The sequence below is a fragment of the Antrostomus carolinensis genome, unplaced genomic scaffold, assembly GCF_000700745.2.
Source record: "Antrostomus carolinensis isolate BGI_N321 unplaced genomic scaffold, ASM70074v2 scaffold24748, whole genome shotgun sequence".
NCBI lineage: Eukaryota > Metazoa > Chordata > Aves > Caprimulgiformes > Caprimulgidae > Antrostomus > Antrostomus carolinensis.
The window spans coordinates 21,638-37,166 of NW_010331363.1; the positions used below are offsets into that span (position 1 = coordinate 21,638).

Consider the following 15,529-nt stretch of genomic DNA (forward strand, 5'->3'; position numbering starts at 1 on the left):
AAACTGACAAATGTATCTACAGGCAAGAGGAAAGAATTCCACTGCATTGATTTAAAGAGACAAAAAATGAACTGCCAAACTGAAAGTTATTTTAAGGTAAGCATGCAGCTATTCTGTTTCTAGTTCACTCTTGCACGCTGCCTACATTTAAACCACAGAGCTGCACTGCTTCTTCTTTGCACAGATTAATAAAAATAAGGCCTATTTAAAAAACCTGCACCACAGAGAACAGTAACATGTGGCTTATTCTGTCAGTCACAATGGTACACTTTACTTCCTCATTGCTCTGTATTAGTTGTGAAGCTGTATTCATGAAACAGGGAATGTTTATAGATTGAAAACTTACACGTAAAATAGAATAAAATCATGTGCGCATTTCTTAGACACAATTAGAACACGGCCAAAATAAAAGCATTATAAAAGACTGTAAAAAACTAGAGCTCTTCTAGAGTTTTAAACAGCAAAACTATAAATCTCATGATGGAAATCAAAACACTTTTTCAGATATAATTCTTTGCATGCCATTCTTCCATATAGTGCTACATAATCGTGTTGCTTTTTCCTCACATTTCGGTATCAACAAACACCTGCCTACACATTAATTCATAAAATATTAATTAAAAACTGTAAAGAATTGGAGCCTAGTACACCAATTTAAAATGTCGTATCTGAGCATACATTTGATATCAGGTCCTAGCATGAAACTATTATATTTAATCCAAGTAGTTTCTTGTTAGGAAATAGCACACATACGCTGTCAAATGATTTTCAGTACCAAAGAGACACAGATAAAATAGTTTAACTGAAAAGCTCTGAAGACTTGTAGGCATCAGTAGGGAAGGCACTTCTCTGGTCACATAATTCTAGCACACTGGGATTCAGTACAGCTTTGGTATTTCAACATCTCCTTCAGTTTCTATGCAAGTGATATCCGCTGACTGCCCAGTCCTGAACTTCGCCACTTGCAAATAATGCAAAGAAAATTGCTCCAAATAGATTAATAGAAGCAGCAATATAGAAAACAGTCTGCCATTCTCCCACAGTATTCTGTCAAAAGGGGGAAAGAAAAAAAAAACACCACTCAATTTGCAGCTCCACGTTCAAGAAAAAGTAATTTTAAAACCAACATTATATGCCTTGCCTATTTAAATATAAATGCTATTCAGCATGATTTCATAGCAACATAAAAGCATTATAAACATAAAAGATCAAATCAACAGTATAGTCAACTCCAGATTAATAATACAGCTTACACAAGTAGTCCCACCAGAATTGCATTAGACTATCTGGATCAGTTTATCACCTGAGATGCAGAACCTTCATATCAAAATTCACATTTGCATGAAGGCTACACAAACTCACAGAGAATGTTACTGTAAGGGGAAACACTACGTTGCTTTCATGTCAGGTGATCCGAGAGCTGAAGTGCTCTGCACTATGTGGTAAACTATTCTTAATCACTACTAGGTGGATATTCTAGAATCATAAGCTTTTTAGCCCAAACAAGGTAGCTATCTTTACTCAGATTTCAAGAGGAATCCTCTAAACTCTGGTATTTAAGAAAGGCCTTAAGACATGGGTAGCAAAGAACTGTGGTGGGTTTTTTTGGGGGGGGGGTTGTTTTTTTTTTTTTTTTTTTTTCAAAAAAAAAAGTATATCTGTAAATGTCTCAGAGAATGTTACTGTAAGGGGAAACACTACGTTGCTTTCATGTCAGGTGATCCGAGAGCTGAAGTGCTCTGCACTATGTGGTAAACTATTCTTAATCACTACTAGGTGGATATTCTAGAATCATAAGCTTTTTAGCCCAAACAAGGTAGCTATCTTTACTCAGATTTCAAGAGGAATCCTCTAAACTCTGGTATTTAAGAAAGGCCTTAAGACATGGGTAGCAAAGAACTGTGGTGGGTTTTTTTGGGGGGGGGTTTGTTTGTTTGTTTTCTTTCTTTTCAAATAAAGAAGTATATCTGTAGATGTCTTAAGGCTTTTTTTTTTTTCCTCCAGATAACTACAATAACAAACCTGTAAATGATCTTACTACAAAAACAGAATAATACCAGAGCAGTGCATTAATATGGAGAAAACAACCCAAATCAAACAAACAAATAATCCCAGTTGTTAAGATGTCTGGAAGAACTAATTTGTTTGGATTCATGTATTAATGAATATTTTCATATTATTTTTAAGGAAATAACTGGAGTGATCACCAACTTCAAAAATTCAACTGTATCAATACTCCTCCCATCTTCCTTTCTTAAAAGATTTTAGAATAATTCATATAGTTGATTAAAAAAAAAAAAATCAAACAACTCCTCACTCTCTTTTTCTACTCCAAATCACCCTTTGACTAAACCATCTTGGTAATCAAATCTAACACTGTTAAAGTTAGGTGCCTTGTGAAACTAATACAGCTTAGAATGTCCTAATCCTGTAATGTACAAAGAGATTCATTCTAAAAATCACACATTTTAATCTAGTTTCTCACTCATCTGACAAATACTGACCTTACAACCCCACACTGATTTTAAAAAAAACAAGTAAGAACTTGTCTTAATTTACTAAAATAATACCACAATTGTCTCATCTAGTTGGCATCTTAACAGAGTTTTACTGTGATAAAAAATATTCATTTTATTCCTAGAGAATATAAAAGGTGAGTCACTAAAATTTTAAAGTCCTACACAAGTCTTCAATTTTACCTTTATTTTCCTGATCAGAATCAGAAGAATAAATGCTAGGAATTAACTCATTCACAGCAACAGAACAGTATGATTTACATGTATAACCCAGATTTCATTTAATGACTGCAGAATTGAGAAGACAGAATTTCCATTCAATGGAGATAAAAATAAAACAACTGAAAAAATACTAAGCAGACTTACATTATGAGTGAGGTTCTTGGCAATAACTGGCCCCACCATTCCTGGGATAGTAGCAAAAGAATTTGTGATTCCAAGGAGAATTCCAGCATACCTATAAGAGAAATTGTCAACGCTGCTTATTAACTTATCCTGCTTATCAGTCATAGAAAGAATTTTGCCTAACCTGATCACATAGGCCTCATCTTGATCACACAGACAAATTAAAACACAAATATTCCAGTGGGAATGGCTTGTTTTTATCCTCGTAACAACTCACTGACAACTTGGTACATATATTTTTAACTACGTGATTCAGTGGTGGGCTTGGTAGCGTTAGGTTAATGGTTGGACTGGATGATCTTCAAGGTCCTTTCACACCTAAGCGATTCTATGATTCTATACGTCTCTATATTCCAGAGGCTAGTTATGGTATTTAACTTAAATTACCCATGGCTTTGTGCAGGATCCATAATCCAAAACCACAGCCTCTTTGCTAAGCCACAACCAAACTGTCCAAAATGGATCCACTGGAGAAAACAGAAAAGAAACATTGCATGCCTTGAAGTGGAAAGACAACAAGGAGTATGACAGAGTGATGTCTGGCAACAGTAAGAGTTGGTTCAGGTATCATTGCTGAGAAGTGTCTGCCAAGAAGGCAGTATCACCAGTGTGAATGGTTATGCCCACCTACACTACAGAGCGCTGAAGCAGTCCTTTCCTTCAGCTTTCTGAAGGACTTAACCAGTTCTGCTGGTTGCTATTCCTGCAGCTGCATTCTGAGGCTTCCTGTTCCATGAACATGTTGCTCTATCACACACACGTGCGTGCATATGCACCAGCGGCCATAAAAACTTGCTGGGAAAAGCTGGTAACTTGCTTAATATCTGAGACCCAGCACCTCGTCTCTAGGCAATTAAAAATCTCTCTCATAGGAGTGTTGCAATACCAAAAGATCGTGTTTGAAACTGTACCGCAAGTGCAGACTTGTGAGAGAGACTGAAGAGAAAAAAGAGCTAGACATTCTACAGAGCTTGACCTTCCAAGCACCAGAGCACAGACCACCACGGTTCAGATTTTCAAGGTGGATTTGCTGGCTGAAGAATCACACAAAATACTAATAGTTGCAGTTTACCACAGGAGAAAGGATTTATCTCCCAGTGATCATTTTAGGCTGTTTAGTAGAGTGAAATTGTGTCCTCACCGATTTTAACATAATAGGAATATTATTTCATCTCTAAAGAGAGATGCATATTTTTTTTTTGCATTTTATTTACCAAAGCAGGAGAATTCAACCATACAGCACTGTTACAAAAGGTTGTGATACATGTATCCAGTCCAATGATATTAGAGAAACGTGCTTTTTCCTGAAAAATAGAACCAATTATCTAGCCTACTAGTTGATTTTTTCTTGAAAATCAACACTGCATACTAGTTTAAAGCATGGTAATGTATCTTAGACTGAGCTCTAATGCCTTAATTAAAAAATCCTTATTTCTTATAAATGTAGCATGTAGTCTTCTTTTCTCAGAAAGTGTTTAAGAATTAATAGGCCTTTATGAAGCTGAATGTGAAAGTGTAAAAGTTTCCCTCAGGCAAAAAAGCACAAATAGCAAAACTCAATTTAAAGCCTTTAAGTAGAACCAAACGCATTTTGTATTCAACATGTTTAAGCACTACAGTACTGCTAACACACACTTGCTAACCCACATATAGTTTAATAGTTTCCCTGGCCACCAAAGATCTTTGGCAATTGATTGCTGGCTAAATGCCTCTGTTTATGGCCAGTGTTTGTGACATAGGTTGCATTCTAGATAACGCCCGCTGTTTGATGCAGATAACTGCTATGCCACTCCCTCAGCACAGCGGAGACTCCCATGTGAAATGGGAAAGCAAAAAGTGGCATGTCTGTGCAGTGAGACCAATAGTACGCTGTTGGTCAGGTTCTTATGGTGTAGTGGGTATAACCAAATACAAATCGACTTGCTGAGCCATTAAGTAGTAAAATTAACAGTAAAAAAACAGGTATGTGAAGCATTTAGTGTATAACAGAGTCACGGGAATATTACAAGGGCTCATGGAAAACAGCATTACTAAAAATTGTAATCATGGCAAGATACTGATATAAAGAGCTAGAATACATTTTCCCCACAAGAACAATCTTGTCTCCCTCCTGTCCCTGACCTCCCCCAATTCAATACACTGATGGCATGATAAATACATGTTAGAAACCAAAACCACATAACAAATATTGTTTTTCCTTCAGCATCAGTATTTCACTTTTTCCTGTGAATATAATAATTATTTATTTGGTATAATGCAAGTTTTAGTAGCAACAAGGGACCCTTTGCTGTTCCAGTCAGCATACTTTTAACCAATTAAAATGGGCATTTAAGTGCATTTTGAAACTGTTTTGAACACTTCTAGCATACATTCTAATATCTTTCAGTAAATTAAAACAACAACAAAAAATCCACCTCTGGGTAAACTCTTAACAGAGGTTTCACTCACAATTTTATGCAGAGCTCGTTTTCAGATTTCTACAATTATTTCAAGCATTTCCTTGAAATTGTGAACATCTGTCTTGTCCACTTCATCCAACAAAGTTCAGACAGTCACAAAAAGTTAAGTAGAGGAGAAAAAAAAGACTTCTTTTTCCTCTCATCCTAGATGTTTTTGTATTTCTGTATTTGAAAAACATTTTTTCCTACAACCCTTGTTACAAGGGCATGCCCTTTTCTTTCTCCGTCTCCTTTTGGACAGATTTACCCTGAATTAACGCATGCATGTGCTGAATAGGGAATCACTGATTTCAATAAACAGCATCCACTCTGACCATGTTCCCATCCAGGAAAGTTTTTCTGCCCATGCAGTCAGTTGTCTCTAGAGTCACCTCTAGAAGCAATGCTGGGCCAAAGGTCCTGAACTATCAGCAAGACACCTGCCTCTCCTGCACGCATAATCAGTATGCTCCCTTCAGCCTGTCTGAGAGTTAAGAAGGGCTAGAGGAACTTGTATGGTTTAAATGCAAAGGGAATAAAAGCAGGACTTTTTTTGGGGGTAGGAAGAATAGAGTTGGCTTTGGTCAGAGGCAGCAGCAGCAGTTCATGTGGCAAATGTAATTATGCCTGCTGAAGTGTATTAGCATTGTGCCACAGGATTTTTTTTCTCGTGGCTTTTTTCAACACCTAAAATACTCTGTATACTGTCATATACAAAATTCACCCTTGAAATAAACACGTTAGAAATGTAAAGTGAATTATCTCTCAAATTAGAAAACACATACAACATCCTGCGTCTGGAAACCTCAGCCATCACCTGCATACATAAGTTCCTTGTGCATATGCCTCACAGAGGCACATACTGCAGTTGCGCAATTTCCCTTTTCCTGGGACAGCTCTGTCACACTCTGTGTACAGGATGAATTGTGCTCACTTAATGAGCACCATTTATTATTTAGCTTCACTTCACTTGCTCAATGCATGGATCCAAGCCTTACTTTCTGCACACTATTCAGCTGTTGCAAGTAGAATTTTAATCATCACAAACGTTTTCCAGTAGAACTCTTCACAATACTAGTTTATTTTCACAACACTCTTGAAAGCGGGAGATGACAATGTGAAACCAATCCTACAGACAGTAAACGAAAACACAGGCCAAGAATGCATGTGCCTACTGGATGCTTGATTTGACATCCTCAGGATCTCATTTTAAGATAATTTAACAGCATTGTTCATATACTCAAAGCACAACTCCACTGACCTCTGTCTGTACTCTGAGCAACACCATTTTTGCAAACCAGAACTTAATAGTTTGAAGAGGCATAGGAAAACAAGTAATAAATCAGCTAGGCCTCAATTAATCTCACTGGATCCAACATTAGCTTCTCAGATGAGATGTTTAAGTTTGAACTCCAGTTGCTACAGACTCCCTTTACATATTATGGTAGTCTGAACCAGCCTCCAGAAGTTCCCATCACTCTTCATATTGAAGAACTCTTAGGAGTACAGATTCCTAAAGCCAGAGGGTATGAGCACAGTCCTCAGATGACTGCACTGGAGTCTGATGCAACTGACTTACCACGTGCAAACTCTGTGACAGAGCACGAAAAGGACTGAATTCTGAGGAGCAATGTTCAGCTACCTTAAACATGACTTTTTTCCTCCTGTAATGCCCTGCCTCAGCCACTATGTGCTCTACAGCTACGAGGTAGAGGGTTTAGGATGAATGCCAGTCTCCCTTTCTATACAATGTTCAGTCATTTCTACAGCAGGATCCATCCTCTGCACTGAGAGAAGAAAAGACCCTGTGCAGGGGAATATTACAATAACACAAAGACAAATTTGTGATGCACAGAGAAAAAGAGGCAAATCAAAACTGCATAGGTATCCAAGCTCTGCCATTAAGTAACTTACAGTTGTAATGTCTTGACATTAATGCTTATGGTTTGTATTTTTAAACACAGAGATGTAAAATAAATAACTCCAACTCCTAGCCAAAGTTTTAAATTTTTAGGAAACTAACTGCTGTAGTCTATATCTAAGTCCTACCACAAACAGGTAAATAAGCGGCAAAGCAAAGTACTTGACTTTTTACCAGTGCAAAAAATGCTTACATGGACTTTCAAAAGAATAAACATACACGCATGCTCTCCAGGAAACTGATTAAACTGACAGATTCTGAATTTGTAACACAATGGAGAAATTACAGCCTGAAGTCTAACTTTTCATTCTTAAAAGTTAGTCATATCTGATTTGTCACCTGATAACAGGTCACCTACTCATAACAAGATTTTGATACCAGTGCATAGAATGTTTTTTAAATACAAGTAATTTGCCTGTGTCACACTGGCTACATATGGAAATGTTCATGCAAAAGGTTGATAGGTCTGATGGAAAAGTTTAAAAGAGTGAAACACTTAATTTTATTGTGCTGTTCCAAAAACACTATCCTATTAAGAGAATTAATCAAATAGGACAAAAATCTACTAAATATAATTACAGGAATGTTATTATATATTACTGCAGGATCAAAATGGAATTATTCTAAACTGTTGTTTACATAATATCCTCTGCCAAACTTGCACCTTTTGCAAATACAGTGCTTAAAACTGTCAACCTGAGTCACTGTCAGTGTTTACATTCCTGGTCCGTACAGCACATGGTCCATAACTAAATCTCTCAGGCAACCTAGCAATAAAAAAAAAAAACCCCAGATGTGGTCATAAGTGCACTAACAATAGCTTCAGCAATACTTACGAAGGTGCTATGTCCAGATGGTTGATACTGTAGCCAGATGTACAAAATCCTCCTAATGTTGTTGATATGGTCACGAATGCAACAGCCAGTGCGTAGTTGCAGCCTATGAATCCAGCTGCTACCAAAAACACCGCAGGTCCAATCATTCCTTTAAAACAGAAATCTTAGAATCAATGGACTTTTAACATGAGAGACATTAGGAGGTTCTGAACTGTGTATAGATTTTCTGCACAACTTCCACCACCACCTAGCGTATAGAACCCAGCACTACACTACATGCATTACAGTGGGCCTGTAAGGAAGAGCAGATGGGTTGCAAACCTGTTGCTGCCTCAGGAAACTGTAGCCAGAACAGAAAAATCTCACTCTAGCTGCAAAGAACAAACTTAAACTAGATAAAAAGTTAACAAAAAATCAACAGTTACTTGTGACTTCATAAGTTAATTTGATTTATTGTTAGAAAAATAATAGAAGCCTCACTGACACTGGGAGTGAGTGACACTTTGCACTGCAAAGAATTTATCTCTTTTTAACTCTCCAGGTTTCAGGAACAAACACTGACTTCTGTATATTGTAATAGATCCGGAACAGTTCATACAAATACATACCCATATATATATATATACACACACATATATACATATGCATATTTCTCCTGCAGGCACCTTCTAGAATGAGTTTTCTTTCACGCTTACAAGATCTGAACATCTGGTAAGAGCCTGCTGTACAATTTAGAGAGCCCAGGCTGGCTTTAGAGATGCTATATCAGGTACTGGAAACAGCTTAGCAGCCATCATGACCTAGTTCATGCTGCTTCCTGTCTGCAGTCAACTTTGGTGCCTATTTCCCAGTACCAGAGTACATTTACATGACCCCATAATGATCTCTGCAGACAACTCCAAGTACATGCTTTTGCTGATGAAGCCAACCTAACAGTCCTGCTTTTCCTAACACAAAAACATGTTTCCCCCTCAGTTGTACACATTTGGGTGTGAGGCCCTGCAGTAAACTGGACCACCAAAATAATGTAGGTTTAAAAAAAAAAAAAAAAAATAATTCTTGAGAGTTTATTTTAGGAGCTGCTTTCAAGGAAGCAACTGAATCAGCAGAATTAAGAAGGCAGCAAGGAGGGGCACACATCAAGCAGGTTGCAACTTGTGTTGATCCTGTGCTTAATCTCTTTTTTTCTTTTTTTTTCTTCTTTCTCCTGCCCCTTCTTTTAACCAGCAATCAACAACTTCATAAACAATAGCCTTTTACTTGCATTCATTAAAAATGTGATCTTGTTGATCTCTTGGTGATTTCAGATCATCTCTCCTCCCAGTTAGTCAAGACCATTTTGGATTCTGTTTGGTCTTCCTACCCTGGTAGCAACTGCAAATTTTGCAAGTGTATTCCTATCCAGTTACTTAAATCTTAAATAAACAAACCACCAAACAACACAGGGCTGGGAATAGGAACAACATTCCATCTCCATTTGAGAAAGCCATTCCAAGGTATCATTCTGTCAAGCAATTATCATCACTTTAATGGTGATTCTACCTGACCATTTATTTAATCAGTTTGCTTGTAGGAATGACAGATCTTGACCTAAACAAAGCTTTTGGCAATCTCTTATTGTTCTCTTATCTAATTTTTTATGGAAAAAGATAGTATTTACTCTTGGCAAATCAATGTACAAATAAAGCTGCTCCTCTCAAGCCATGCACAATCTTGCCTAATCTCACAGTAGAATGTCACACTACCCTCCCAAACCCTTCATTTTTCCCATATTGATACTATAATATGTTCCAAACAGAGATGATACTTGCACCTACCTATTAGGGTAAAACATTTGCGAACACAAACAGTGGACAAGTTCTGTTTTTCCCGTAAGTAATCAGCAATTTGCCCAGACAGAATTATACATAACCAGCAGCCAAAATAAGGTAGGGCAGATAAAAAACCATTCTGTTAAGGAGATTGAAAAGATAATTAACACACTGAAATGACAATTCAATATGCTGGAAAAAACACTTGTGCTAGAGCATTAGCAGAATGAACCAGAGGTGTCAAACCATCCATCCACATAAGTATTGTTGTTATTACCATAAGAGAGAAAGCTCAGGACAGAAAAAGCAAAGCATTTTAAAGTTATCAATGTGTAAATTCTCCACTGCATGACTTAATCCATAACTACCAATGCAGCCAGACCAAAGACTCAAAGGTTTAAATAAACAACTGTGTTCAGGAAAAAAGAAAACTATCCATGAAGGTATCTTGTGGACGTTAGCCTGATCACGCAAGTTTCCAGAAACATCAATTTCAACTAGAACAGGTTATCAAGTGAGATACTGAAGTAGAAGCTGTAAATATTATTCAGAATTTTTAAAGCTATATGGAGCCTCAGGGTTTTGTACTACTATAACTCTTCCAACACTACATTATCTCTTATCTGCTGAAACATCTGATGCTGGTTGTGATGAGAGACAAGATACAGAACTAAGACTTTCATCAGATCCAGGCTGGACAGATCCTATGATCCCAAAGCAAAACTATTATTCAGGACATGACATTACTTACACTGAAGTCACCTGTTAACTCCCCTTACTTTAAACAAGAGCTGTTTAGAGACTTCTGCCTAATTCTGCACTTAGGTACTAAGGTACTACTAAGGTACATAAATATGTACCTTATATAAGGTGCTACTAAGTAGTAGTATCAAAAGGTACTACTAAGTACATAAATATGCAAAAACATAAGGTAACTAAGGTACTACTAAGCTACATAAATATGCAGCTTTCCCATGCAATTATGGATAATGACTAATAACAGAACTATAATCTGTGATTTAAAAGAGGCATTTGGATAGCTATTGGACAGAAAAAAAAATCTAACGTTTATACACTACTATCAAAAGTATATTTGTCAAAGAAGCAGCAAAAGCTTCCCTAGGAAATTTAATTTGAAATGAGAGCAGAAACACATCCCTACCTGAAATGCACCCTAGCAGCACTTAAAAATGCTGCCTGTTGGGTTTCAATGCTCAGCTTTCAAAAACAGTATATAAAATTTTGAAAAACAGAAGATAGTCTCAGTAATAAAAACAACAACTTCTTTTGAAGCAGTGTTCAAAGACACACCATTATTTTTAACCAATCCCTTTATTATAGGATGGGAACTGGTGGACTATACAGCAGCAACTACACAATATTTTAAACAGCAATGCAACTTCCATCTAAATGTGTGGTAACAAAGTTAGTCCAACACTATTATGCAAACTTTTTTTCTTTTTAATGTCCACAACAGTCAGTACTCTAAGTCACTACAAAAAGAAGAAACATAACCCAGAGACAGAGCAAACCCCTTCACAGCAGAACTTGTTAGCATTTAATGCAATAGTGTTTTACAAAACACACGCAATTGAGGGCTGTGGTAGCAGATGACTTTCATAGATGTTTATGCAGGTATTCCCTCAAAAGGCATAATAAGGAACCCAACCAGCAAATTCAGCTGTTTTTTTTCCCAGCCATTTTGCAGCTTGCCCTACTGCAACCTTCTCTTCTAATACTGAGATTCCCCGTCATTTCCTCTGAAGACTGCTGGTATCACCTCTTTCTTGCATGGTGGGCATCTTCATTTTGCTCTAAACCAGTCTCATGTGATAAACTGGGAAAACACTACGCTCAACTTCTTGCAATTTCTGAGCACCTTTTTATTTGAGCTGTATCAGCTTCTCCAGGTGAACTGTGCTATCACCAAAACCTCCTAATTAAAAAAAAAAAAGACTAGTGCAGACAACTAATTGCTATAAAGAAGAATGTTCAGTCTCCCCCTGCTCCCATAAATTTTTGTCTGATAAATAATTTCATTATAAAAAAATTTCCTTGAAAAGCACTATTTCTGGACCTTAAGTCTATGGCTTTGTTTCATCCTATTTACCTTACTAAAAAGGTATTTTATCTCTGCTGCTCATTGAGGAAAGGAAAGAAAGTGACAATTTGGAAAGGGATCTAATCAGACTGAAGCCTTCCCCCCCACACACTTTAAAATACTTTTAAAAATGCCTTAGTTTTATTTTTCTTTTCTAACTGGAAATGTTCTTCTTTCTGAGTGAGCAAAGAAGTAGATAGTATTTCAGAAGCCATAAAACAAGCTATAAAATCTAAAACAATCATACAAACCATACAACAGAGAAAAATATTTTTATAGTTACTGTTTTAAATCAGAGCAGTTAAAAATGGGTAACGTGCATCTTCAACCAGAAAAGTGAACTCAAAAGCTAGCATTAAGCTATATGTTAAATAAGTCCTAAAAAAAGTGGAAATTACAAGGCAGGCAACATTTATGATGCATCCACTTAATTGTAGGGATTTATTTTACCATTTCCCAGCTATACATTTACATTCCAAGGTTCTTAAACAGGTTCCTCTGTTCTAAACAGTAGGGAAGAAATCTGTTATTTTATTTCTTTAATTCAGAAGAAAGTTGTTTGTTTGATTTTAATCTCACCTACCTCCTGTGCATCAAACCGCAGGATCTCCTTCATATATGTAGGCAAGAGCGTAAGAAGCGTATAGAAAGTCCAATTATAAGAGAAGTGAGCCACAACAATAGCCCAGAGTGGAAGGGACTCCAGTATAGGTCTCCAGGGAACAGATTTCTGTGTAGAAAGCTACCAAATAGGAGGCAGAGAAAAAAGGGAAGAGAAAGAGTGATCAGGACACTGACACAAACATTTACTAACCACAGTGTTTTGGTCCTACCCAAATCTGTGCAGATCATTCATTCTGAAGGGCACAAAATGAGTTTCAGTCAATAGATGCAAGTCTTCAGCAATGAATGAATTACCACATTCAGTTCTCACTGAAGGTACACTAATGTTTATTACCACTCTGGTGTTTACTATTGCAAAGTAAACCAATTACTACTCTGTTTTGTAATCAGAATTGCAAGAAGTATGCCTTCCCTTGTGGAGATTTGTTGCCTCCTGCTTTTACTATAAATGATTAAATTTTTGAAGTCAAGCCTTGCATGTTTATTTAGTTGAATCTTTTCTACTCAATCCTAGATACCAACTTGGGTCTCTCAGCCAGCTTCACAGGTTGTAAATACACATCTCCAGTCACAGGAATAAAGCCTTATGCACATTTTAGGAATTGGCTCATTAGCATTTTCAAAATGTTTTCTCTACAAACAGTAATCTCTTTCTTACTCTAGAAGACACCTTGAAAAAAAGTTGTAAAATGTTGTACTGCAAAGTTTAAAGACATTATACATGTCTGGATCTAGTTTCAAAAAGTTATAGACTTGAGCTTTTTCTTTAAAAAACACCACAACAACGTCTGTGACAAAAGGCATTATTATAAATGCTTTGTTTGGTTACTGACTGTTTCTCTCTTATACAACTGCACTGTGTTTTTAATTTTTTGTTTGACAAATGCTGCGCCTATCTCAGATTAAGGATGTTTTCCTAAACATCAACAGAGCATGATGCTTGTGACAGTATTTGTAGTTTATGTTCTTACTTACATAAGTGTGACTACACCGAATGTTGTACCTGATCTTTTAGAGAAGAGAGTATATATTCTCTTTCAGCATGTGAAATGCTCCTGTGAGTTTCTGGTGTATCACTAACCAACCACATCCAGAAGAAGAACCATAATACGCCAAGTGCGCCTATAGTTGGGAAAAGATGGGTAAAGAGATAGAAATAAAGGCATAAGCAATTGTACCGAGTGAATAACACTCTCAGATAATTTAGTTAGAAGTTTTTTCCAAATACTCCAATATAGTTTTAATGAACATTATTTTTCTATCTACTTACAATCAGTAGTTTTCCAAAGTGGCTTAAAATGCACATTTAGAGGTAATAAACAATGAAGAGGACTAAGCAGGAAAGTGGTTTTTTGTGGTTTTTTTCTCTTCCTCTTGGAAGTGCCTCATACAGCAAGAAAGTTGCATACACATACATACTGTATTTTTATCAGTCACATGAACTGCCACAAAGGATATGGCTTATCCAGAGGAAATAAAAATTCATATTAAAGTTTAATCACAAAAAATACTTTGTGCACATACACAGAATACCATTACAAGCAGTTTAACTGATGTACCAATCCTCCTTTTCTTTTTTAAGCCAAACCCCAGAGCTGTCATTTGAAAAAAGGTAACTTTCCAATAGTCAGTCCAAGTCAACTGTACCTTTATATAACATTGTAACTTATTTCATTTTGTCTAATTCTTCATTTTGAATCCTTATTTATAGAAAAATTAGAGGTGGTTTTGTCAAGGAAAGTGTAACCCTCGTCTTTTTTTCCAAGTCTCCCTTCCCCAGGCAGAATACAAAATGGCTCAGACATGTAAATAGACCTATAATAAGCATCAGTTAGATCTATGACATGCTGTTAGAAAATATTTTCTGTATTTGAGCTTCTTCTAGAACATAACTCGCAGTAAACATGCTATGCCTTGCATTTTTGGCATTCCTTCAGGGTTCCTGTGACTGCTAGACTTTCCACACAGTTTCCATTTAAAGCAGCAGTTAACTATTCACATGTTCTTTCATTCAGAGTAGAAGTTTGCTCCTGGGATTAAAGTTATTAACTCAATTTCACACTTCAAATAAGAAATTTCAGCCTGTTGTTTCCAAGTGGCAGGAGAGTTAAGAGCATTTGACTTGTACCAGCTTTTGTCCAACTCAGAGACAGCTTTGCTCATTGGAAGCAAGGCTTACATAGTCACACACAGGAATCTACTTAAATATCTGTAATTTCCCAGGAGGAATAAAATAGCAACCCTATATGTCAAACACATTTTTAAAACTTAAAATAAGTTTTATAATATACCATGCTTTTCAAAAAGAAAATGAATTGTATTGTTAACAATTAAAAAAAAAAACACTTACCAAATATGTAAAACACGTAAACCCAGTTCATATAGTAGCAAATTAAACCAGATAGTGGCAGAGAGACAACAGTTCCCAGCTGAGCACCTATCAGAAGAATGCAAAATGAAGTGGAAGAACAATAATTATATTTTCTATAGACCCCCTTAAACTAAGTGTCATTTCACAGTTATTTTATTTTCCTGAAATAAATAATGCAGAAAAGATTTGTCACCACCACTAGAGGGCTGCCATTTCACCTCAAAGAAACACAGGCACAATAAGCTGTTTTGTCAGCTACAAGTAAACGGAGTCACAAAGCCCTAAGCACCAAAAATTACAAGCAAAAAAACAGACAGGCATTCTTGACACATTCATCTCCAATGAAGTGATGGCTCTAGTACAGCCAAACCAATGTGAATTGGTCAACTGGCATCACTGCGAAACAAGAGAGAGTTGACCACAGTACAACTAAGGACTTGGGCAGGGGAGAGAAATATTTGACTTAACATAATCAATTCGTATTTCTCATAACTCCTACTATCACC

The 15,529-nt window shown here is 36.6% G+C and overlaps 1 protein-coding gene across 1 annotated transcript in view; it reads right to left on the minus strand.

Moving 5' to 3' along the window:
• Positions 1–525: 525 nt before the first annotated feature.
• The window catches only part of SLC17A5 (solute carrier family 17 member 5), a 22,194-nt gene continuing 7,190 nt past the window's right edge, over positions 526–15,529 (minus strand). Inside the window, exons 7-13 of the mRNA XM_029086275.1 lie at positions 15,003–15,089; positions 13,656–13,774; positions 12,612–12,770; positions 9,934–10,066; positions 8,117–8,264; positions 2,883–2,973; positions 526–1,047 (exon numbers count right to left, since the gene is read on the minus strand). Of these exons, the coding sequence (XP_028942108.1) occupies positions 910–1,047; positions 2,883–2,973; positions 8,117–8,264; positions 9,934–10,066; positions 12,612–12,770; positions 13,656–13,774; positions 15,003–15,089 (875 nt within the window). The 3' untranslated portion in view covers positions 526–909. The remainder of the gene's footprint in view (positions 1,048–2,882; positions 2,974–8,116; positions 8,265–9,933; positions 10,067–12,611; positions 12,771–13,655; positions 13,775–15,002; positions 15,090–15,529) is intronic.